The 24,641-nt window shown below is 39.0% G+C and overlaps 1 protein-coding gene across 2 annotated transcripts in view; it reads left to right on the forward strand.

Annotated features, from left to right (window-relative positions):
• The window catches only part of pmfbp1 (polyamine modulated factor 1 binding protein 1), a 222,662-nt gene that overhangs the window by 169,905 nt on the left and 28,116 nt on the right, over positions 1 to 24,641 (forward strand). For both annotated transcript variants that reach the window (XM_073813011.1, XM_065261479.1), the window contains 9 exons: positions 11,642 to 11,827; positions 11,898 to 12,128; positions 13,700 to 13,948; positions 18,242 to 18,364; positions 19,559 to 19,655; positions 19,725 to 19,867; positions 19,975 to 20,221; positions 22,328 to 22,517; positions 24,170 to 24,302. In XM_073813011.1, coding sequence (XP_073669112.1) covers positions 11,642 to 11,827; positions 11,898 to 12,128; positions 13,700 to 13,948; positions 18,242 to 18,364; positions 19,559 to 19,655; positions 19,725 to 19,867; positions 19,975 to 20,221; positions 22,328 to 22,517; positions 24,170 to 24,302 — 1,599 coding nt within the window. The remainder of the gene's footprint in view (positions 1 to 11,641; positions 11,828 to 11,897; positions 12,129 to 13,699; positions 13,949 to 18,241; positions 18,365 to 19,558; positions 19,656 to 19,724; positions 19,868 to 19,974; positions 20,222 to 22,327; positions 22,518 to 24,169; positions 24,303 to 24,641) is intronic.

Below are 24,641 nucleotides of genomic sequence, written 5' to 3' on the forward strand. Positions count from 1 at the left end.
ATTTTAAAGATATTAATGTTATATTTTCCAAGAATGCTCTTTAAATTATGTAGGATGATTTTATATAGTTAACAGTAAATCAAAAAGAATGACTAGATGAGTTTCCCAGACTGAGACACAAATGCTTGCAAGGGTGTACAGATGAAAAAAAATGCTTTTAGAACGCAGGTCACACAAAATGCCCGCAAACTACTAGAAAAACTACACTAGGTGAAAGAAAATACAACACAGACTGTTATAAATATGGCTTTACATGCATTCTGACTAAACATGGTTTGTGTCGACCACATTGTGTTTTGTGCAGTGATTATTAACTTTGTCAAGAGACATTTTGTCAGTTTTCTTATTTATGTTAGTTATTTTGCATACTATTTATTTCAATGTTTGCACTTACACCATATTTGGAGATTGGGAGATATTGATAAGTAGGCTCTTACTAAAGTTGGTTGTCGCTACTTAAAATGTTGTTCATGGGTTTCAGGCACATTACTGTCAGCCTGTAAGATCTCCGATACATGATTGTATCGAGGGGCGGAGCAATAGTTTACTCAATTATGACTAGCCACTTGATTTGTGGACAAAAAAGAAGCTGATTTTCTCTAAGGGCAACACTGTCACGACCGCAACCTTATTAAAGGAAAACACCACCGTTTTTCAATATTTGACTATGTTCTTACCTCAACTTAGACAAATTAATACATACCTACCTAATACCTAATACATACCTGTACACTTAATTTTTATACAGTGCTTCGTGAATGTGTCTGCATTTAGCCTATAGCCTCATTCATTCCTTAGGATCCAAACAGGGATGAATTTAGTAGCCACCAAACACTTCCATGTTTTCCCTTTTTAAAGACTGTTACATGAGTAGTTACACGAGTAAGTATGGTGGCACAAAATAAAACTTTTGTTTGGAGCCATAGGAATGAATGGGGCTAGGCTAAATGCTAACACATTCAAAAAGCATTGTACAAAGATTAAAAGTGCACGCATTGAAAAAAGATAGGTATGTATTAATTCATCTAAGTTGAGGTAAAAACATAGTAAAATATTGAAAAACTGAGGTGTTTTCCTTTTAAAACTGATGCCATTAATCCGAGCGCTCTGAAATTTCCTTTGTGTCAGGGAGCGGCTACAACACACTGACTGGTTTTAACAACCTCTCTAGTGCAAGGAAATGTCATAGCTGCGCGTATTCTAAACTCAGGTGCCAGGAAGAGTCCGAGTAATGTGCATTACAAGTTCAGGTGTGAGAAGGAGTCCATGCCTCGCGTGTTCTGGTCTAAGCAAGAGTCCAAGATGCGCCCATTACAAGTTCAGGTGCAAAAAGGAATCTGTGCCGCGTGCGTTACAATCTCTCTCTCGTGCAAAGTAAAGCCCACAAACCCTCACATACGAGGGAAAGCATGCTAATGTGAAACTATGATGGTAATAATAATAATTTAAAGGTGACATAGAATGAATGAACGGGGTATTTATCCTTGTTCTGTGATGTGACATGTGAAATTTTTTATTTGGGTCTGTAATGCCTTAGAAGCGACCTAAAAACCTCTCTCAGATAGCTCTATTAGGGTGGGGGATTTTAAACAAGTGGTTTTGCACCTATTTGGCTCCCCCTACTGGCTTAACTTGCAATCTCATTACTGATTGGCTGACTTTGCTGCCACTCAAAAAATGTAGCCAATTATTTTAAAGTGGAGGGGCAGTGAGATGCCTGTGATGTCATAAGCATCAGTTTTTCAGATTGGGCTGTTTTCTGGCTGACATTTCTAAAAGAGGAATTTCTATGAGACTGAGATGTTTAGCATGTCTAGCACTTTTTGTATGTTCGTGAATGCGGGTAGACTACCATTATTCAACAAAGACAAGGTAAAAATGTTTTTTCATTCTCTGTCCCCTTTAAAACTATAATGGGCAAACATGCCAACTATTATTATGAAGGCACGCTATCGGCCATGTCTGACAATCGTCGTTAGATCGTCATCTACTTTTTGTTCTTACATGCATTTTCTGTAAATACGTTTGTATGGTGCACCACTGTGTGATGTCAGATGTAATCGATGAATACGCAGCTGGCTGAAACTTGACAAAATGAAACTTAAATATAATGGTTATTCATCCTCCATTTAAAAAAAAACTAAATTCTGCTTTGCCTGTTTTATTGATTGTTTAGCCAATATTTTGCTGCTCAGTTGGTATATACAATTGTTGTGTAGAAGCAGGAGAGAGCGGTCACAGAGTTTAAGACTAAACTGTCTGCAACACCATCAATAGTTCACCTGTTACACCCAGGTACTTTCTCAAGCATGAAGCATCCTGACCCACCTATACGCCAACCTTGCCCACCTATACGCCAACGCGTATTTGTGTGGGTAGTTAGTAAAATCTGAATGTTGTCAGGCTGCAGGGTGAGCTCCAATAGCAGAAGGATCTTCTAATGATCTCTGGCATCCAGCATTGGCAGAAAGATCTCACCAAGAGCACCTGCAAATATTTTTTTCTCCTTATCTATTTTGAGACTTGTGCAGTTTTCATCGTGCTCAGCACATCAGAAGGCCTCAGTGGTCCAAAAGCGTGCAGGATCAAGGCACGTGTGCTGTCTTGTCCATCCGCTTTCTCTGACACGCACAGAGGAATAAAGATGGACCTGACACACGACCCCGTCTTCTGTTCGTGGTACGTGCTCGGAGGCAAACCTTTGCATAACCAGTCAATTGAAGCAGGAGTCTTCTCGTGTTTATTTATATGTCTTTGACCGGTCACTTATTTGTTCGGGAAAGTCTCCTTGTTCTTTTAAAATTGGACAAACCTATCACTTCAGTGCTGACTGAATGTTTTGAGTTCCTTAGGAGGTTTTTTGTATATATTTATTAATTTATTTTGTGCTTTTTTTCATAGTGAGCGAGCGGTGAATAATGCATTGGATTCTTATATGTGTACTGTTATATTTTTGTCATTAGCATGCAGCTCCGGTTATCTGCCAAACTTAAGAGTGCCTGTGAAATGTTTGTGATGTTATTTATTTATGTCGCCCTTTCAATTATTCATTTGTTTATTTATTCATGGCAGAACTAACTGCAATTGGAAAATTCATTTTTGCTGAAGGGCACGTCCAATACCCCTCCACCCCCACCACCACACCTCAGTCTGCCCTCCCTACGCATGCACATAGAGGAAAGGGGCACATCAGGCTTGTTAGTGAATGCTTCATGTGGCATTTCTTAAGACTCAAGGGGAGATGTCATTTTAATCCAAGCGGACAGATGAGGAGATGGGAAGAGATTGAGGGAGCGAGATTGTACTTGAAAAACTTTGGGGAATGATGCTGGGGGTTTAATGAATCGGACAGACCTTATATGTAACCATAATATGTCTGCTTCCAGTTAAAGGGCCTTTTATGCTATTTTTTAAATCTTTTTTTTGGTGTTTGAGCACAGTTTGAGACATCGCTGAGATCTCTTGAATTCCTGGTGTTATGATGAGAAACATCTGTGCTTGTGACCTGACTTTAAATCTGTCTTAGGCCATTATCTGATCCTGCTCCTCCATATGGTTTCCTGTCCCTCCTCCTGTTATCTTTTCTAATAAAAGTAGAAATCCAATATGTAAAGAAAAAGAAAATTGTATTATGTACGTATGGACATGAAATCTGCCTTTAACGGTCCTGCTGGTAGCATCAGTCATCAAAAAATCTATAATGTTCAACCATAAACATTAGGAAACAGATTCCAGTCCTGAATGTTTATTGGTCAATAAAACATCCCATCCATGTAAAAATGTATAATATAGTAACAGCTATAATGTGAAACACCTGTTACTATGTATTTCACTGCAGGGCACTCCATTGAATCGATTGCTGGGTGCCACGTGAAACATTGTCCTGTAGACGGTTGCTGTATCCAAAACCGATCCCTCGTTCACTAATTCACTATTCTTTATATAGCAAATGACAATTGAGTCCACTATATAGGGAAGAAGCAAATGAAAATGAGTAAGCAATTTCAGTCACTGATGTAAAAAATATCATGCGTCATAGAGCTGTCTCAGAGATTCGTCATAAGCCCTTACGGATTGGACTCTTAAACAGTAAAGTTTACTTTCTTACTGTTTGTCACATTTGTCATGTTTATTGTGTTAGTTGATGATAAAGAGGTCAAAACAACTGCTTGACATATTTATTTACTGTTAAGTTTATTTATAATATTTAATAAACACATGTTTTATGTTTTAAAGAGCGCCAATGGTCTGATTCACGTTTAAAATTTTCTTTGGTGTGTAAGTGTGTATTAGTACATGTTAACAATATGCAAAAGGTACAAACTCCAAAGTAAACAATGATGCAAGTCAGGGTTTCCTGCAGCACTTTGCAGTTCGGGTGGCCCGCCTAAGCTGGGAAACCCTACCCCCTTAACTAGGTCGTCAAAAAAAAAATCGTTCCGCAGACGTTCTACAACATCTGCTTTAGTTTGTGTTAAGTAAACCTTTAGTTTCACTTCATCACGCAGCTATTTCCGTTAGAGGTAAAAACATTTAACTTATTAATAATCTAGTATGTGTTCGTTTTCTGTCATAGTTTCTTCAAAATTAAGTTTTATTTGATTGTTTTAAATAAAAATATTGTTATTTTTATAACGATGCGTACGCCCCACCCCTTTGATTGCCACGCCCCCGGAATCGCCCACCTGCCCAACCATACCACCTAAACTAACACATTTTCTGCGGGAAACCCTGCGACTTATCGTCTCAAATGTAAATCTCTTTTCTTGGACTAAAACAAACACACGGATTGTAGGCAACGGTTTAATTCCTGGTAAAGACGGTAAAGACCAACATTATCATAATTCCTCCCGCTTTGGACTCACAGCCTGTAAGTTAACTCCTGTTAGCATTGCATTGTGAGCGAATCTTTCAAACATGCTAAGGAGCGTCACATTTCCGGCTGACGTCAGAGGTATTCAGACCAATCGTAGCGTACAGATTAGCTGGCCAATCAGGACACATCCCTTTTCAAATCCGTGCATTTCAGGAAGACAGTGAAATCTGGATCTGTGTTTTTTTTTTTTTTTTACCATAAACCACGTGAACCATGTATTATACCGAATACACAAAATAACATTGGAACAGAGAGAGGAGGTGATAGAGGAGAACAAACACAAAGCTTCACAGCAGCGAGAGGAAGATGGCCTTTACGTGGAGGTAAACGCGAAACTTAAATCACTCAAAGCACGAATTGCGCGATTTGAGTAATGAAAAAGAAATGAAAAACAGAAGTTTGTGGCATTTGTATGTCTTTAGCTGAAGGCTGTTTGCATGCACTTTCCTGTCCACCGCATCGACCAGTCGCATATAGCCATGGAATTCCAATTAACTCCCTTTAATTCGGCCCTCCCTTGCCTGTGGCACACTTCCTTCATTTATTTTAATCTTGTTTATGCACCTTGATTGTTTCACAATATAGATTTTTTTAATTAGGGAAGATTGATTAAATTGCATCGATTCTGTGTCCTTATTAAAATGAAACCACCGCCGTTCCACCCTCTCCTAACCCGCTGTTATTTATAATTAGTGGACATGCCGTCCATTCGGCTTTAGGTGGCTGTGCATGTGTTATGAAAACTGCGTTTATCATTTTTATTGCTGCGTCTGAAAGTCTGTGACAGGACTTTATGAGGTTTTATTAGAGGTGGTGTGTGTGCAATATCTGCTGGCTGAAGGCTTTTCCACAGTTTTAAATTTTTTGCGTCCCAAAATGAACCCTAACTACAGAATACTCTTAAAAATAAAGGAGCTTAAAAGGTTTTTCACAGCAATGCCATAGGAGAAAAGACATTTTTGTTACCATTCTAAGAGGCATATCTTTTTATAATCTAAAGAAACAGAAAGGTTTTTTGAATGTTAAAGGTTCTTTATGCCAAAAATCTTTTAGCCAGAAATGATTCTTCTATGGCATCGTGAAGCATCTTTATTTACTTAAGAGTATACATGACAGACAAAAGATGCTGTTATTTATTATTAAAAACCATTACAGATAAACTGTTTGTGTTTTAAGATGCATGCTGTCATTTACAAATCCAACATAATGTAGCATTTGCAAACAATTTTATTATCGTAATGTGATATTTCAAAAAGAATCAAAATGTTTGTTAAAGAGAGCCTGGTAATGTCATTTAAAAGGAGTTATAGGCGGAGAAGGTTTTTTTTAATAAAACACAAATAATTTTATGTACGTTAAAGTTTGTGTAAAGTCATCTCAGAGAATTGTTTTCTAAATGTTTTGCTGAAACACATTACAAAGACTATTATTACTGAATTGTGGAGTTATACCGTTGAACAGTTATTCCACATTTCTGTGTTCAGGATTATTTGGGCGTGGCTAAACCGGTGGCCCGATGATGCACCGGAGCCACCAAGTACACTGAAAAATTGAATTGAATCAAATTTTTTAAGGTAAGTGGTTGCAATCAATTTATTTCAGCTACATTTAAACAAAAGTTTTATATTGTACTTTACTTTACTAATCTTTTTTGTTTAAATGTAGCTTAAATAAATTGATTGCAACCACTTACCTTAAAAAAATTGATTAAATTCAATGAATCATTTTTTTCAGTGTATGGCCCCGCCCCTAACACAATCACAAGCATCCATTCTAGTGCTGTGTTCAAAATATCGATACGACGATACATCGTCATGGACGCCTGACGATGCGCGCATCGATACAGCACCTTCCGTATCGATACGGATGTACTTTTGAAAGTAACGTGAAGAATTGCTGTTGATCCGTGATCCATATGGAAAGGACGCATGTGTCCCGCGGAGTACGTAGAGTTAAAAGTGGCGGTGTATACTTTCACTTTGCGTGTCTGTCTCGCTGGCGCACGTGTCTGCATAGTGAGCCGCGTACTCGCGCTCTGTTTCTCTCTCTCGCGCGCGCGCATTAAAGTCAATGAGTTCAGTATGAAAGCGCAGATATCTTAGCCTATACTACTGCAAAAGGGCTTTATTAGCCATGCTCTTATAAAACAGTGCTAACGCATTTGAGAAAAAACACGACAAAGATTTGCATGTGAAAAGTGTACGTCTAGAGAAGAGATACAGAGCTACTTCAAACTATAACTGTCACATTAATAATCTGATTTCTATTAAATAGTATTAAGTCTGACTGCATATTTATAGATATATTCATAGATGTCGAATAATGAGAGACAAGAGTAAGGCACCATCTTTGTAAAACTGCTATTAAAAAAACATAAGTAATATATTTAAACATAAATATTTCTAATTGCTAATAAATGAATGGCAAAAGCACAACTGTTACAACACTGCTTATTCAATGTACAGTAAACAAATAATAATAATAATAATAATGTTACTAAATTCTGAACAAAAATGTAATTCAAAATAGTCTTGTATCGTGATGCGCATCGTATCGGGACCCTTGTATCGGGATACGTATCATATCGGGGAATTGTTGGCGATACACAGCCCTAATCCATTCAGGTTGTAGCGTTTTATGAAAGTTTAGTGAGACATCAGCTTTCCCTGCGAGTGGGTGTGGTTTCAGTGCAGACAGAGGATATGCCCCTAGTGTTTAAGAGCAATGACTCCTGCCTGTTTTTTCAAGATTTTGATAACTTATTTTATTTACTTGCCTTTTTTATCATTCATATAAAATTGTGTCACAAACTCTGGTGTGAGAACACATTCAATATCGTACTTTACACGGACTTTAATTTCGAATTATTATACTTATTTTACGAGAGCAACCAGCAAAGGCAATACAATACAAAGTCACACTTATATTTATTGTCTTTGTACTATGCTGCCGTCCCCTGTTCTTTAACCTCCTCATATGCATTTCACACCGCAAACCCTGATTGTATAGCACTTGTAAACCATGAGAAGAACTCCAGAACATTCTGCACATCTACATTCGATACATAAGCGTATTGTTCTTCTGCTGATGTCTGCGTCACCTTCTAATCACTTCATGCTGATCCGTGAACATTTTCAGCTCTTTTAATTTTGATCGATGACTCTGTTCATCCTTTACATAACAGGTCCTGCTCCATCCCCCTCCACCTTTCTCCACACCCTGCTCTTTTCCTGGTATGAAAATGATTTTAGAAACTAAATGAGATTTGAAATTGTGTGTTTGACAAGTGACTTGATGACAGGGTTTTATAGCAGCATCGGATCCAAGGAAATGTTATGCTAATAACGCCGCTGGCCCACCGATCTAGTAAGAAATTAATCAGTAGCGTGGAAAAGAGCTAGAGACACCGCCATAAAAATCTCTCTCTCTCTCTCTCTCTTTCAAATAGCCACAGGCTGGTGTCTCTATGATGAGTTCAGGACTGAAACAAGGACTTAGAAAATTACACTGCAGCTTAGCACCGATTCAAGCTGTAATTCATGCAGCTGTGCCACACACTGGTGTCATCCTCTCCCTTACCAGCATTTACTAGTGTCATAAAGACGTTATTAGTTCTTATTTCTGCTGTTACACTGCAAAAATAATTTTTCTAATATGTATTTTCTCCTGTTTTGTTTAAATATCTAAACATTCTTAAGAAATTTACAAGAAAATTAATTACAGAATATATTTTGAATTAAGTTTATTTTTATTCATTTGCAAATATAATTGTAGAAAGAAGAAATCAAACAAGTGGATAAAAGAAATTACTTTAATAAAAAATGTGAGAAATTCCAGCATTGTGCATGTGACATTTGCAGTCAAAAATTTTCAAAGAATGCATTTATTACCAGTATATTGAACCAGCTGTTTATATTTTCCTAAACTCTTGATAATAGAGTCCAGACATCTGACCAGTGTTGGGGAAAGTTATTTCAAAAGTAATGCATTACAATATTAAGTTACTCCCTAATTGTGTTACTTAGTTACTTTTCATGGAATGTAATGCTTACTTTACTTTTTAGTCACTTTTGCGTTACTTTTTCTTGGCTGAGGCTTGATCTCTTTCAGGCCTTGCAGGTGTTTTTTATGACTGAAAAGTTCTGCATTCAGAAATTGCATATTTCATCACAAAAATGTCGAGCTCTGGCCTGCCATCTCAGTTTCTGACTCAAACTGTTCCCACACAGGCGTGTACGCATAGAGTGCATAATGTGACTATGTTTTGTTTAATTTAGTACATAATTTTGTTTTTATTCAAATTAATTAAAAAGTAACTGGCATTACTTTTGTAAAAAAGTAACTCAAATATTAATGTGTACATTTAAAAAGTAATGCGTTTCTTTACTCATTACGAAACCGCCTTTCCATAGACCTTTCTCACAGTAACCGGAAATACGTAATCGTCGTGTAAGCGGAGTTCCTGTCAAGCGTCAACACACTAGAAAAACATAAACCCGGGCAAGTTAAAAATGGATCAAAGAGTCTACAAAACTTCGTTAACGGATTTGCCAAATATTACATTTGCTGATGTGACACGACTAATGGAGGAAAACTTTTTCCATGAAGAATTTGTCAATAAATTTCTAGGTAAGTAGAGAGCGAGTATAACTGTTACTGAACTGTTAACTAAAACGACACATTATAAGTCTCGCCGGATAGCCTGAATCCACTTCTGTATACCTTCACCATCAACATGGAATTGATGGAACAGATACGGCTTTTTACATTGCCTTGACTGCGGAGGAAGTAGATTTCCGCGACGATTGCGTAGTTCCGGTCATAAATACAGAAGTTGTGAGAAAGGTCTATAGTACACTACATCAGGACATGACTGTCAGGAGTTCGCCCCCTAGTGGCAGTCGTTATGAAATTTCAGTTTAATCATTAATCTGTCATGGGAGAGAACCTTTAATCTACAAATTTATTTATAGTTAAACATTTTCTTACCAGTAATCAATCGTTTAAAGGATTTTAAGTGTTACTGATAAAGTGAAACAAAAAAAAAATTATAATTTTTACCTTGATTGAAACATGCTGAAATACATCACTTCCGGTCAGCGTGTCACATGGTTTAGTCGCACAAGTTAATTTTTTATTACATCCAAAGCTCAAATTGGATCTGCCCACATAATGGTTGTCACCTCACGCAGCCTCTTTACGAGTTTCTTTTCGTTTTTTCGGCTGTCATTTGTCATATACAATGGAAAGTTAAAAGTAATCATGCTGAATTTAAATCAGACAAAGATGACCGGCGGGCCGGATAAAGATAATTGGGGGGTCGCACTTGGCCCGCGAGCCACCAGTTGACTAGCTCTATTTTAGATTAGGGAAACATGGATGCGTTATGGATGTGAGAAAAAAGGACACACGTTTTTGGAGACAACATACCTTGTAGTAATTTTGTGAATTAAAATGCACAAGCCAGAAGCAATAATACCCAACAAATGTAGAAGGGACGGCTTTTCAAAGAACATTTTATATTTATTTTAATAAAATTTTTATATATACACTTATAAGAAAAAATTATATAATCTTGAAAAACCAGGACATTTTTTAGTTTTATACGTGACAATTCTGAAATGTGCACATAACTATGGAAAATAATAAAAAAATGTACATATACATGCATGTACTGATCTTTATATTTGATCTCGGCGCTGTAAAAATAAAATTTAGAATGAAGTTTAAATAACTTGGTTTTACAAGTTAATTCAACCTACAATTTTAGGTTTTGACCTGTGATAAGTTAACATAATGTTTAAAAACAAGTTAAAATTGTTGACAAAAATGCTGCATTTATATATATAAGTCTAAATGCACAAGTCACATTGAACAAAAGCATTTGTCAAATGCATAAATGTAATCCAAATATTCTTACTAGAAAACAAGTCGAAAATACTAAGAGCATAATTTTTTGCAATGAGTATGTACGGTTTGTATGTTCCCACTACAGCCACCATCTCTCCTTTTGGCTGCTGGTTTTCTTAATTCACTTCATCCGTCAGATGTTTTTCCCCTCTGCCTTTCGTGTGTACATCCTCCCGGCTCAACTCCAAACAAACAGACGTGTAGATGAATCACTAATGGAGTCATTATCAGGTTCTGCTCTTTTAAAACAACACAATTAGTGCTGTAGTCTTAATGATGCTTGCGAGGGAAGTTTAGTGCACCGAAGAGCAGCTCCATCCTGGGCTTTCATCAAGACCAATAAATCATGCAAGTTAACTCACAAAACCAATATACCGCATATACGTGTGTGCACAGTAGCCGGTGTGATTTATTATTTTCACCCTGCGAGACATCTGTTACAGTGCTCCTTATTTTTGTAATGCATCATCAGCCAGAGGAAAAAATAATATTATCCAATCTGGGATCTGCTCTCTCTGGAGTCTAATAATCTAATGTAGAGCTTCTATCAGCGAGGCACTGCAGACATGCTTCAGGGAGCAAACAGGCTTCACTGATTTCTGTCTGCAAATCTCGAGCATTCATTATATATGCCAGCGAGTGTGTGTGTGTGCGTGTTTAAATGTGAGTTTATAAACGGATTGTTCTGACTCTTATCCAAATTCTGATTGGATGAACCATTTTTTAAAACACCTGTGAACATGTCACTTGAATTCTGTCAAATGCAAACAACCTACTGTGTTCAAATCCATGCAATGTCATTTATTTAGACATCTTACTTGTTTTTGAAAGGCATCTCTGCTAACTATGTTTCAGTGTAAAGGCCAGAACAAGTCGCTCTGTGCGTTGTGTCGGGAGGTACCGCGTTGGCAGCAGGAGGCGCTGGAGCAGAGGCAGAGACGAGTAACGGAGGTGCAGGACCTTAAGAAAGAGCAGGAGAGCACTCAAGGCCGCCTGCAGCTGAAGACAGCCCACAGACAACAGAGAGACACAGAAGAAAAGGTGAGACAGCATAGCCAACCTCGCACACTAGATCTCTGCTTCTAAATATAAGTGTGTTTGTGTGTGTCAGATCACCTACAGGGATACAACCCTCTGTAGTCAGAATACAGAGTTGATTCACCTGAAAACTGGCTTATTGGAGGCTGAGACGTTAGCTACTGATGCAGAGGCCAGACTACAACCTCTTAGTGACTCCCTCGAGCTATACAAACAAAAGTACCAAGACTGCCTCAACAAAATCGCCCAACTAGAGAGTACCCAGCAAAGCCAGGTACAGGACCTGAAAGAGACCCATGATAAGGTTGGTGCCTATATTACTCTTAAGCCACCTTTCCACTGTACATGACATTTGGACACAACTTTCAGAGTTCGAAATTAAATTTCAGTTTAATCGTAAATCTGTGCCAACATGGGTGAGAAGCTCATTCCATACATTGAAATACATTATTTCTGGTCGGCGTGTTGCATGTGGTGTAGTCGCACAAGTTCAACGACTCTCCATAGGTAATGAATGACTTCCAGTTTATCTGCTGTCATTTGTTACACGTCAATGATTTGAAACATAAACTGGACTGTTTTTATGCGCTTTGGTTGTTTGTATGGCATTTTTTGGGTCCTAAAACTTTAAAGACTGGTTTCAGAGTCGACCTCTTGTCGTCTCTATTATGTTAACGTGAATCTGTGATAAAAAGAGAACAAATGAAAGTAGGGTAAAACTTTTTTTTTCTTGAAAGAAGAGGGTCTGTTCTTTCATTTGATATATTGTTTGTTTATATATTTAAAAAATTTTTGGAAGGCATTAAAGGGATAGTTCGGCCAAAAATGATATTAAACCGATGATTTACTCACCCCGAAGCTGTCCGAGATGCATATGTCCATTGTTTTTCAGACAAACACATTTTTTAGATATTTTAGAAAATGTTTTAGATCTTTCAGTTGATTAAATGTGAAGTTACGGGCTCCACGTTCTTCAAGTCCAAAAAATGTGCATCCATCCTTCACAAAATAAATCCAAACGGCTCCAGGATGATAAACAAAGGCCATTTGAGGGTAATCCGCGCGGTGTTGTTTTAGAAATATCCATATTTAAAACTTTATAAACGAAAGTAACTACCTTTCGGTAGCGCCGCCATCTTAGTCACGTCCGCACTCAAGATCAGAGCTTTACGCAGCTTATGGAGGTTACTCTGCTGCTGCTCTGTGCCCCCGCCCTCCAAATTTATCATACGTCACTAAGAAAAGTGCGTACACTACGCTAATACTCTCTCCTGAATACAGAGGAGTCTAAGATGGCGGCACTACCGGAAGGTAGTTATTTTCGTTTATAAAGTTTTAAATATGGATATTTCTACAACAACACCGCACGGATTACCCTCAGAAGGCCTTTGTTTATCATCCTGGAGCCGTTTGGATTCATTTTGTGAAAGGATGGATGAACATTTTTTGGACTTGAAGGACGTGGACCCTGTAACTTCACATTTAATTAATTGAAAGATCTATTTTCTAAAATATCTGAAAATGTGTTTGTCTGAAAAACGATGGACATATGCATCTTGGACGGCTTCAGGGTGAGTAAATCATGGGTTTTTGGCCGAACTATCCCTTTAAACTTTTGTGAAAATTATAAAAAATGCTGCCTCTGACTGGCAACTTAAAAAAAAAAAACGCTGGCGGGGAAAGATTTAATAATAAAAAACATTTTGTCTTCACTTGTGTTATCTTTGACTAATATTTTAATTTCTGTAACTTTCTATATTGTTGCATCTCTATTGTTGCTAAATTGATACTAGAAGTTGCTAGTGGAAATTGCTGAGCCCAAATATCAGTGTTATTTTTCATACACAGGCTTACTGTATTTATTTTTTTCTTTAGGGCTGTGTGTGTCCTCAGGTGTTGGAGCGAGACGAGCAGATTTTACGTCTGAGAGCTCAGATTGTAGCTCTGCGGGGGGATCTTCAGGTACACTCTGCCCAGCTGGAGAGTGGAGATGATGCCCTCACCACTCTGAGCCAGCAGCTGCGAAACACGCTGGGTGAACTGGAGCACAGCCGTAAACATGCCCAGGAGTGTGAGATGCTCATCAGCACCCTCAAAGACTCCAGCGAGAGCCTACGACGCCAGGTCAGCTTAACCGTCTACTACAACTAACTAACTAACTTATGAACAGTTGAGTGTCTTCTCATATCCTTACGCATTAACTACCTGCTTAAATCCACCTAACTACATCTAAAACCAGCTATAGGTTTATTAGAAAGGTGTTCAAGCCCAAAACCTAGCCCTATGTCTGGCCTTAAATCTGATTGGATAGGAATGTTGTTTCAGGCCAACAAAGATATTTCTATAGGAACATGCTCTCTGTTACAAAATAACACTTATTACTTCCACACCTGTGAGTCACACAAAAGTGTGTTGGGTCCCGTTTTGAGACCTTGGACATGAACCATAAATGTGCAGCATAATGCCACTGACTTAACGTGCTTGTTTCCTCCGTTGAGTTACAGAAAAAGAAACTCCGTTGGGTTCAGATTGCATATAGTGCCAGATGAAACCCAGTCATCATGCTTACGGATGAAAAGTGCCTTGTTAGTGCATTGTGAGGTGTGAGCGCAATGGGGATGCGAATCAAACAAGTGCAAGAGCAAATCTGAGTCTTGATCGATTCAGGTCAAAACCCTCACATTTGCAGATGTTTCAAGTCTTTGAGTAAGGCAGACAGCTGTGACAGCTGTCTCTCTTAAGGAATTCTGGGAATTTGAGTTGTTATTGATTCAAAGTTGTGGAGTAACTGGTGTTTAAATGGATCCAGGGTTGTTTTGATTTGCTTGTATGTCTGCGCTCAGCGTACGCTAGGGGGGCGGCTGGACAGGCATTAAGTGAAAAAGCCTGCTGGGTCTGCAGTGTCTTGTTGAAATAATGGGCATTTCTCACAGTGGTAGCGGGACAGATCGCCTCTTCAGCCCAGCGGTGCAGTCACCTCTGTCTGATACCGCCGACGCTAGGTGTGATCTTTCGGCTTTGATGCCCTGCCTTTCCTCTCTTCTCGCGCTCCTACCGTTTCTCCGGGCATCACCTACGGCCGGGCCCTGCTGCTTCTCTCAGCGCTCCATTAGCGATCTCTAAACAGCACGCTCACATGCACTGTATTGATCCGACTGCTCGCAGTCAGGACCTCAGAACACACACGTGTGCGTGTCCTTTAGCCGTTCAACCATGTCTTTTCCTGTACAGTTGTGTTTGTGTGCTCCCCTGAAGTGCTCAAAACCTGCTGGGTTGTCTGAGCCTCTGCATTTCAACACACAACTGAGTTTTTTCTTTGTAAAATCATCCTACATAACATAAAGAACATTCTGGGTAAATATAACTTTGATATTCTTAATATTGTGTGAGTATGGTCATATCAAAGATTAAAAAAATCAGTAAATTATATTAAATCTGATGCTCATTATTAGATTAATTAGACAGGGTCACATATATTGTGCATGTGAAAAGCACTTGTGTATAAAATGCGCTAAATAAACTTGCTTTGCTGTGCCGTAGCTCATCTTCTTTATAAAATCGTTCACAGAACAGCGGCAACGGACACCGTGGCATAATGAAATATTATCTTCATTAACTCTGAGCCCCTTTGGGAGCGTTTTATAATCAGTCCTGACTAAGCACAGATTCCCTTTAGTTCAGACAGCGCTGTATTGAACTGATTTATCTTTCTCAGAAGGTGGAACTGAACAGGCATTAGGCCCTGTTATTACCATCTGAAGAGAGATAGATAGAGACTGATCTGTGTACAGTTTTACAGGCCGTGGTACAGTCCAGACTAATGGCTCCCTAAATCACTCCATAATAATTTCACATTACGGACACAACGAGCTTTGAGGATTTGCAGGGACAAGCTTTTAAAAAAGCTTTACCCAAAAATGACATATTCTGCATCCTAAACCACCTACTTTCATACTATATAGCAGGTGAAAGCAGTAGGTGAGGCGAGTAGTATGTCTGAATTCATAGTATTTGAAAAACAGTAGGCGAAAAGAAGGAACTTTTTACAATCTTATGATGAGCCCCTGGGAGAAGAGTTATCCAATGAAGAAGGAGAGGCGTTGTTTTATTATAAATTTTTGTCTGAAAGTTTTAACGCGTCCATTTAAATGTAAACACATATATTAAACAGCTGTCCCGTGTGGTTAAATTGCATTTGTTTAACGTCATTTCAGTTAACAGCTAACTATGTTATTGTGTTATGACAATGTGTCACGTGATGGTTCCTATATGGCAAAAAATATATATTTTCCAATATAATTTTAAATATATTTCAAAATATAGACGGTTTCATCGGACGCACGTGTGCTGACACGATACACGTCTGGATCCAAACTTTACTTCCGGTTTCATTTTTTTAAATGGTCTGACTAGTTGCTAAACTAAACTCTTGAACAAATGCCTCGTCGAAAATAACAAATGTTTTGGTTTCCTGGGTAATCTATGTGTTGTTTTTGCTTGTTATATAAATAATACGTTTAAAGAACTTTGTTGTTATTTATTCTTAGCGGTGTTTACCGATAAACGTGCTGAAATATATTTTAAAATATGTTTACAAAAAATATTGTTCATCAGTATATTTTTTGCCATTTTTTTTATATTTTTTTTTATTAATGAAGAGTGTGGTTCCAAAACGTGATAAACGCCATTTTAAAAAAATTAGTTACTTCCAAAATCAGTATTATATCAGGCCAGTATTTAAAAGTAAATTCTTAATTTTAGGCAAAAAGCAATATCCCTTTTTTCCCAAAACGCAATAAACGCCACTCCTCCTTTTCTGCAGAATGCAATAAATCCGCTCAACAAATCACAGCGCACCATTACACGCATTGTAAACAAACAATGGCGGTGCGTTGAATACACAAACTCCTAGTTTTCTTCATCTTGTGCTTCATGATCAACAAACAAACAAAAACAAAATAGTAATTTTGATGGCATTGATAACCCTGTGGTTGTTTTCTGTGACGGTAAAGAAACGTAAGCCATCAAAATCTAATAATTTACGCAAGAGGCACTCGGGAGACGGAAAATGCCGGTTGCTTGTTCTCCTGACAGCATCAAGCTTCTCACATTGGCCCCAGGGGATCTTATGAAAAACTTTACATTATTTTACGGGAAGCCAACAAAAATCAAGCAGGATCAAAACATTTTACAGCTGATCGCAGAAATTACAGTGTTCTTAATATGACAAGTGTTTTGATTAATGCGATTAATGTTTATTTTTTTATCAGTGTATACCACTAGTCAACTAAATGAATATAACATGGCAAATATGAATGCACATTTATATATTGATTCAATAGATTTATAGCATTTTTGAAAAAAAAAACTTGTCATGGATTTATTGCATTTTGTGAAAAAAAGAATCAGTTTTGATAATAAATCTTTGAAAATCAAATTATGGATTTGAATTTTTGTATGTTTTTATAACCTAAAGATGCTATGTGAAAATTTGTAACAGAAAATAGCGGTTTTCATCTTGTCACTTTCTTGGTATAGAAAACAAGTTTTTACAGAAATTAGTCAAAATGGATTTATTGTGTTTTGGAACCCAACTCTTTAAATATATGAATATTAATATAGCATTTATATTCACATCACATTGAAAGTAGAGATGCACTGATAATAATTTTTCTACTGATAGACGATTATTCCGACTATTATCTGCCGATACCAAAGTCGATACTCAGTGGCTCACATGTGCAGAATTTTAAAGTTTAGTTTTGCGTGCTCATGCGATAGATTCACATGCGCATGCGTTAGTTTCACGTGCGCACGCAAAAATTGATTAAAGTTTAGCTTCGCGTGCGCACGTGAAACCACGTGAAAATTTCACATGCTCATGCGAAACTAAACTCAATAGTTTCACGTGCGCACGCAATAATTTCACGTGAAACTAAACTTTAATTTTCTAAACTTTATTTAATTTTTGCTCAATGTCCCCTTAGGGGCTCCGTAAAAACCAAATATATTTTCAAATTCAAAAATATATTTAATTAAGCTTTACTTTCTACAAAATGTATTTAGCATATATTTATAACGTATTTTTGGCCAAAGAAATAATTTTTTTGCCGCAAGGGATCAACATGGCGGATGCAGTACATTCGAATTCATTCATACGATTCATATCCATACTATATAGTACCTACTGTTTTAATGGTCCATGAGTAGCTACTTCAATTCAATACCTACTGTCACAGTATACGATTTTGAATGCAGGTAATGTTACCCTTATGACATTTAATACATGCAAGATGTTATTATTTTGTATTCTTGTGTTGGTAAGATCTGTAGTTATTGATTTTGGTCTGTTCATATTGCATGACTTATTGGACCAGATTAAATATATAAGCAATGACTTTGTGTTCTGTCTTTTAGATGGAAGAGCAGGAAGAGACTTTGGTAAAGGTCCAGGCTGATTTTTCCATCTACCGATCCACTCATGTTCACTCCAGTTCAGACTACGAATCCCAGCACTCCCGCGTTCAGGAACTGGAGCATGTGAGTATTTGTGTTGTCCTTCTTTATAGTTGAGGGCCACTGCTTATGCAACACTGAGAACTACGTGGATCCATCACCGTAATCTCAGGCTGTAACAAAAATGGGCTTTAAATGGACCCACCTGATCCTCATGTCATACATTACTGTATTCACTGACATCGTACAACTCGGAGACTATTTGTCAGTCATGAGCGAAGTCTTTGATTGCATGCGGAGAGGTTTCGCTTGGGTTCATGGGCACCTTTGTGACTAATTGTTTGTTATGTCAGCGCGGCAGTCAGCCGTCCAGCTTTAATGGAGTGTAGTGGAGCGATCCATCAGGCTGTCGGGGAGCTCGCACGTCAACCAGTGTCAGCGTTTCAACGTGTTTCACGCAAACGGCGATGTGATTTAGTGCCCTTCTCGCGCCGCTGCCCACCCGCTCCCACCTTCTCAGATTGATTACCCTCCAGCCTCGTTGACAGTGCCCGTCATCTTCTGGCAACCTTTTAGCGACATTTTATAGATGGTTTGAGCACCTCGTTTGGCTATTTATACATCTGTAAGTGGCTATGAAATATAGATTTGTCTTGACAGGCGATGGCGTTTGAGCGTCTTGTGGCACATCGTTATTTTAATGGTGCCAAACGAAGAGTCCCAAACCGCAACTGATCATTTCTTTGCTTTATTGGTTTTGCAATCACATCTTGGCAAAAAGGAGACGCGTTTGCATGTGGCAGACAAAAGGCAACATTCCTCTAGTTTACATTTTACCCACACACACATTGCTTTACTTGTACGTGGTTGCCATGGTAATTAAAAGATGGCACTCACACGGAGCTTCCTGGTAGCATAATGAAATAGTTAGTGTGTCAAAAGCACATGCCACCAGATTGGATGCGATGCCTGTCAGGGAGAAACTGGGTGTTTGCCTTGCGAAATTTCCTTGGCAGGCGTATGCATGCATGCATGTGCACTGTGGGGATGCCAAATAAAGGCCAGATGATAGCGCGCAATGGAGTCTAAGCAGCAGGTGTAGAGATAGCCTTAGGGATAAAGACAGTCTAAGGAAGATAGGGAATTTTTATCCACCTTAGGTCGCCCCCTCCAGAGCCCCGGGCATCAACAATACTCCCCGAAGGCACAGTCTTAGAAGTTTGACAGCTGTGTGTCGACTTTGCATGTTAGTGGAGGTGTGTGTGCCTTTGTCCTTAGGCGCTGTTCCAATCACTGGAGCGCTGCCGTGAGAGTGCCCAGCAGCTGCGGGCGTGCCAACTGGACCTGGAGCGTCACAGAAGCGACAGTTCGGCAGGTGAGTGAATTCTCAGCTCACTTTTTCAATCACCACTGATTCTCGCTTTAATCAGCTGCTGTGTTGCAGAGTTGCAGAGACTACTGCACCTCCAGTCGCATGCATCGTGTGAGGACCAGAGTCGAGCACAAGTTGATTCTCTGGAGCAGAAGGTCGCCAATCTGGAAGAAGAGCTTCGAGCTGCTCAAAGACAGTGTGCCCTAAAAGAACAGGTAAACAAGTACACATATACGGCCTGTTTGTGAGAGATGCAGGTAAACACAAGCATAAGCTTGTGGGCATGTGGTAGATCCTCACAGCTGGAGACCCTCTTTCACAGTCTATCCAGAAAAGAGACACCCTGTTGAGACGGTCTGAGGCTGATCTCCTGCAGGCTCGGGAGAAGATTCAAGGCAAGGCGGCAGAGGCGGAGAGGCAGATCGTCTCTGCTCGAGGCCTTGAAGCCAGTCTGCAGAGAGCAAAGAAAGAAAAGAGGCAGAAAGAGAAAGAGTGTGCGTCCCTCAGAATACAACTAATGAAGCTTAGGGAGGAACTGAAAGACGCTCAGACCAGCTGCAGAGATACTGGTAATATTACAGAGCATCATACCTGTGCAAATTTAGCCTGGATTACCACTATATGCATTGTGGTTCACGTCCTGATGAAATAAGATGATAAATGTTTGAAAGTCTTGACACAGAAGTCGATACCAAGATAATGAGAAGTATCTGGAAACTGCACTTATGTATATGCACCGATATGTCTGCCAATAATCGGTATCGGCCGCTAAAAGCAATTTTTCTCACTATCGATACTTTAAAAACAGCCGATCAAAAGACAACAGGAAAATGCAATGAATTTGAGCTCTGTGTATAAAAATTTTTAAGACACCTCACTAGTTTAATGTTCAATATTAATGGTCATTATGTGAAGAAATAACATTCAGAAAATGTTAATCAATATCGGTGGAAAAATGTTATATTTGTGCATAAGGACGCTCCACTTTTTAAAAAAAAATATACCCATTTTCCAGCTCCCCTACAGTTGAAAATGTATTTTTTTACAGTTTTGGAATCCATTCAGCTGATCTCCAGGTCTGGCGGAACCACTTTTAGCATAGCTTAGCATAATCCATTGAATCTGATTAGACCATTAGCATCACGCTCAAAAATAACCAAATTCCTATTTCCTATTAAAACTTGACTCTTCTGTAGTTACATCGTGTACTAAGACAGACTGAAAATTAAAAGTTGCGATTTTCTAGGCTAATACGGTTAGGAACTATACTCTCATTCTGGCATAATAATCAAGGACTTTGCTTCTGTAACATGGCTGCCGCAAGCTCAATGATATTACGCAGTGCCCGAAAATAGTCCCTTATTGAAAGTTGCCAAGGGGACTATTTTCTTGCGCTGCGTAATATTATTGCAACTTTTAATTTTCCGTTGGTCTTAGTACACAATGTAGCTACAGAAGAGAAAAATATTAAAACTATTTGGTTATTTTTGGGCGCGATGCTAATAAGATTCAATGGATTATGCTGAGCTATGCTATAAGTGGTTCCGCCAGACCCGGTTGAATGGATTCCAAAACGATAAAAAAAAAATTTTACTCTAGCGGAGCTGGAAAATGAGCCTATTTTTTAAAAAAGTGGAGTGTCCCTTCAGGGCTGGCTTCAAGGGGGGGGGGGGCATTCGTGGGCTGTGCCCCCCCAACGAGGTTGTTGTGCCCCCAATACAGTTTTTTATTAATTTAATATATATCAAGAATAATTAAAATATATTAAAGGGGACATTTTTACCTTGTCTTTGTTGAATAATGGTAGTCTACCCGCATTCACAAACATACAAAAAGTGCTTGACATGCAAAACATCTCAGTCTCATAGAAATTCCTCTTTTAGAAATGTCAGCCAGAAAACAGCCCAATCTGAAAAACTGATGCTAATGACATTACAGGCATCTAACTGCCCCTCCACTTTAAAATTATTGGCTACATTTTTTGAGTGGCAGCAAAGTCAGCCAATCAGTAATGAGATTGCAAGTGAAGCCAGTAGGGGGAGCCAAATAGGTGCAAAACCACTTGTTTAAAATCCCACACCCTAATAGAGCTATCTGAGAGAGGTTTTTAGGAAGCTTCTAAGGCATTACAGACCCAAACAAAAAAAATGTTGTCTACATGTCACATCACAGAACAAGGATAAATACCCCGTTCAATCATTCTTTGTCACCTTTAAACATTGAATGTTTCATGACTTTTAATGTAAGCAAATGAGGAAAATATTGTTGATATATGCTTTTTTTATTAAAATAGACCCGTTTCTCTGATTGGTTGCATTGCGGCATCTCATGCGTCATTACGTCTTTAGCATATAAATGTGACTTGATACTAGCAACGTGTTTTTGTGGCATTTTATGGATCGTTTAAAATATGGATATTAGAACATTTAGAACAAACTAGCACCGCCTCCTCCGGTCTGGCGCCGACTCTGTGTCCCTTTAATTTAACCATCGGCAGATATCAGTCCAGCTATTGGTATTGGTGGAAAAAATTCATATCGGTGCATCTCTAAAATATACTGTGTGTTTATCCGTATGCTTAACACTGATGAAACACTTTTTAACCACTATTAGATGAATGCAGTGATGAATCCAAATCTCATACAGATATCACAGTTTACGTCTGTGTATTTTAGCCCAGGAGTTGGCGCGGCAGCAGGAGAGGTCGGAGCTGTTGGAGAGAGGCCAGCGTGTGGCACAGGAGCAGCTTACTGAGCGTGTGACAGAGCTGGTGCGAGGAGAGAAAACACAGCGGAGACTTCAGGCAGAACTCAAAAGATTAACAGACAAAGTGGAGACCGTTGAAAAGGAGCTCCAGGACTCACGGTACGCTCAAAACCAGCGGTTTGGTTGGTTAGCATGGTCCAGTTAGCTCCTCCTTGCAGATAGATATACGCTCAACATTTCTGTATCAATGGCCGTTTGAAATGTAAAGAGGTAATTTACTGCCAGTTGCTTTTTGAGATTAATGGGAATGCTAATGAATATCTTTGTTCAGGTGTTGTACACCTCAGCATTGCCTAAATGTTTAGTTAGACACCATTCAGCTTTAAATCAAATTGTTCTCAAGCTAGTAATTGATTTACAGTGGAGGAGGTCTATGGGACAAGGCACCAAAGCTGAAATTCTCAAGACAGCTCAGAAAGAGTTTTCCGACCTTTACAACCCTTAGCATGCTGCCTGTCCTCTCCCACTCCGCTCTCCTATTGGAAGGTGGGCTGCTCAATAAAGGAAACACAGTGGGTCTGGATATGCGTGTGAAATCAGATGTTTAAATGGTGGACCAGAGAGAGCATCTGATCCAAAGGTCTCTTGTTTAGTCAGGCTTTCACAGGTTCTCAGCACAACTTACCATCTGCCAATACGCATTACTGGGGATTTAGTAATTAAGTGGTAAGCTGAGGACTAAATTGGGTGTTTGCGGGCCATGTGGCCACCCTGAGGTCCTCGCAGCCATGCAGATAAGGGATTCTAATTGCTAGCTATATTGATCATTCCCAGCGAGGGTGTGCTGGGGGATTTCTCGAGCGATCGATTAGCTGTTACCGCGGCCTCCTCGCCAATCGAAGAGAAAGATGTAAGAGAGCCACGCAAGCTTTCTCCGATCTCACCACGCTCTTCACCACCTGAAAAAGTGACACAGCACTTAGTCAACCATGCGCCCACCCTTGCGCAAACACTTGCTTGAGTGTTTTCTAAAGATTGGAGCTCTTGGACACTCCTGGTTCTCTGAGCTTCCCTCTTGCCGTTTTAGTGGTTGGGCAAGGTAGGCCGTGTCTTGGGCTGTGAATGATTCGAGGCGTTGTGATTTGAGTTGTTTTATTTGTAAAAGGAGCATGTGTGTGAACTAGTTCCATCACTTATGGTCAAAGCGTCTCACATGTGCCTTTTCTAGTCCAGTTCCTATTAGTAGCACAATATTCACACTTGCCTTTTGTGCATTAGCTTTATTCTTACCTATGCTTACAGTTTCTGTATTTTATCATGCTTTGATTAAAATATATTCTGGTTTGTTATGCTCTAGAGAGAGGTTCTGGAAGATGTACAGTATGATGATGTGCAATGTCCCTAAGCCAATAGATAAATGGATAGTTCACCCAAAAATGTCCTACTATGGAAGTCAATGGTGCTTCTATTTCCTGCTTCTTAGGAATATATCAAATATTTAAAACTTGAGTCTTCTGTAGTTACATTGTGTACTAAGACCGACAGAAAATTACAAGTTGCAATTTTACAAAAGAGTCAAGTTGTAAATAGGAAAATTTTTGAAACTCTTTGGTTATTTTTTAGCGTGATGCTAAATGGTCTAATCAGATTCAATGGATTATGCTAAGCTATGCTAAAATAGTGCCAGACCCGGAGATCGGCTGAATGGAGTGTCCCTTTTTTGTTTGTGTGTGTTTTCTGTACTGACCATTAGCGTTGAATCCTTACACACATGCATGATTAAAAGTATTGTTTTCAACATCCTTTAAAAGGAGGCTTGTGGAGCGTTTGCAGTCGGAGATGCTCAACGCTCAACAGGAGGCCACAAGACTCCAGAAGGAGAAACAGCAGATCCAGGAAGAGTTGACCATCAGCAGAGAGAGCTTCTCAGCCCTGCAAACTAAGGTCAGAGACATTCACCATCGTCCTGTTCTGATTCAGGGCTTTAAATGGCTGTATTATTGAACAAAAGCTCTCCACAAAGCCCTCCTTAAGGTCAAGATCCTCTGTATTGATCTGTATTGATTAGTGCGTCTCTGGAACTGTGTTTAAGAGCATCTGCTGGTGTCTGTGTGTGTTTTTTAGATACGTTCTCGTGTGAATGTGGTTTACTGGATGTAGCTAGACAGAGATCAAACATCATGCCAGAAAAAGACAAGCCAAGAAATTGCGAGATCAGCTTAGAAGCTAGAACCAACAGAGATATGGGTGTATATTGTTCAGGTGTACCAGTGGTGGCCCCAA

Source organism: Paramisgurnus dabryanus, chromosome 2 (assembly GCF_030506205.2).
Source record: "Paramisgurnus dabryanus chromosome 2, PD_genome_1.1, whole genome shotgun sequence".
NCBI classification, from domain to species: Eukaryota; Metazoa; Chordata; class Actinopteri; order Cypriniformes; family Cobitidae; genus Paramisgurnus; species Paramisgurnus dabryanus.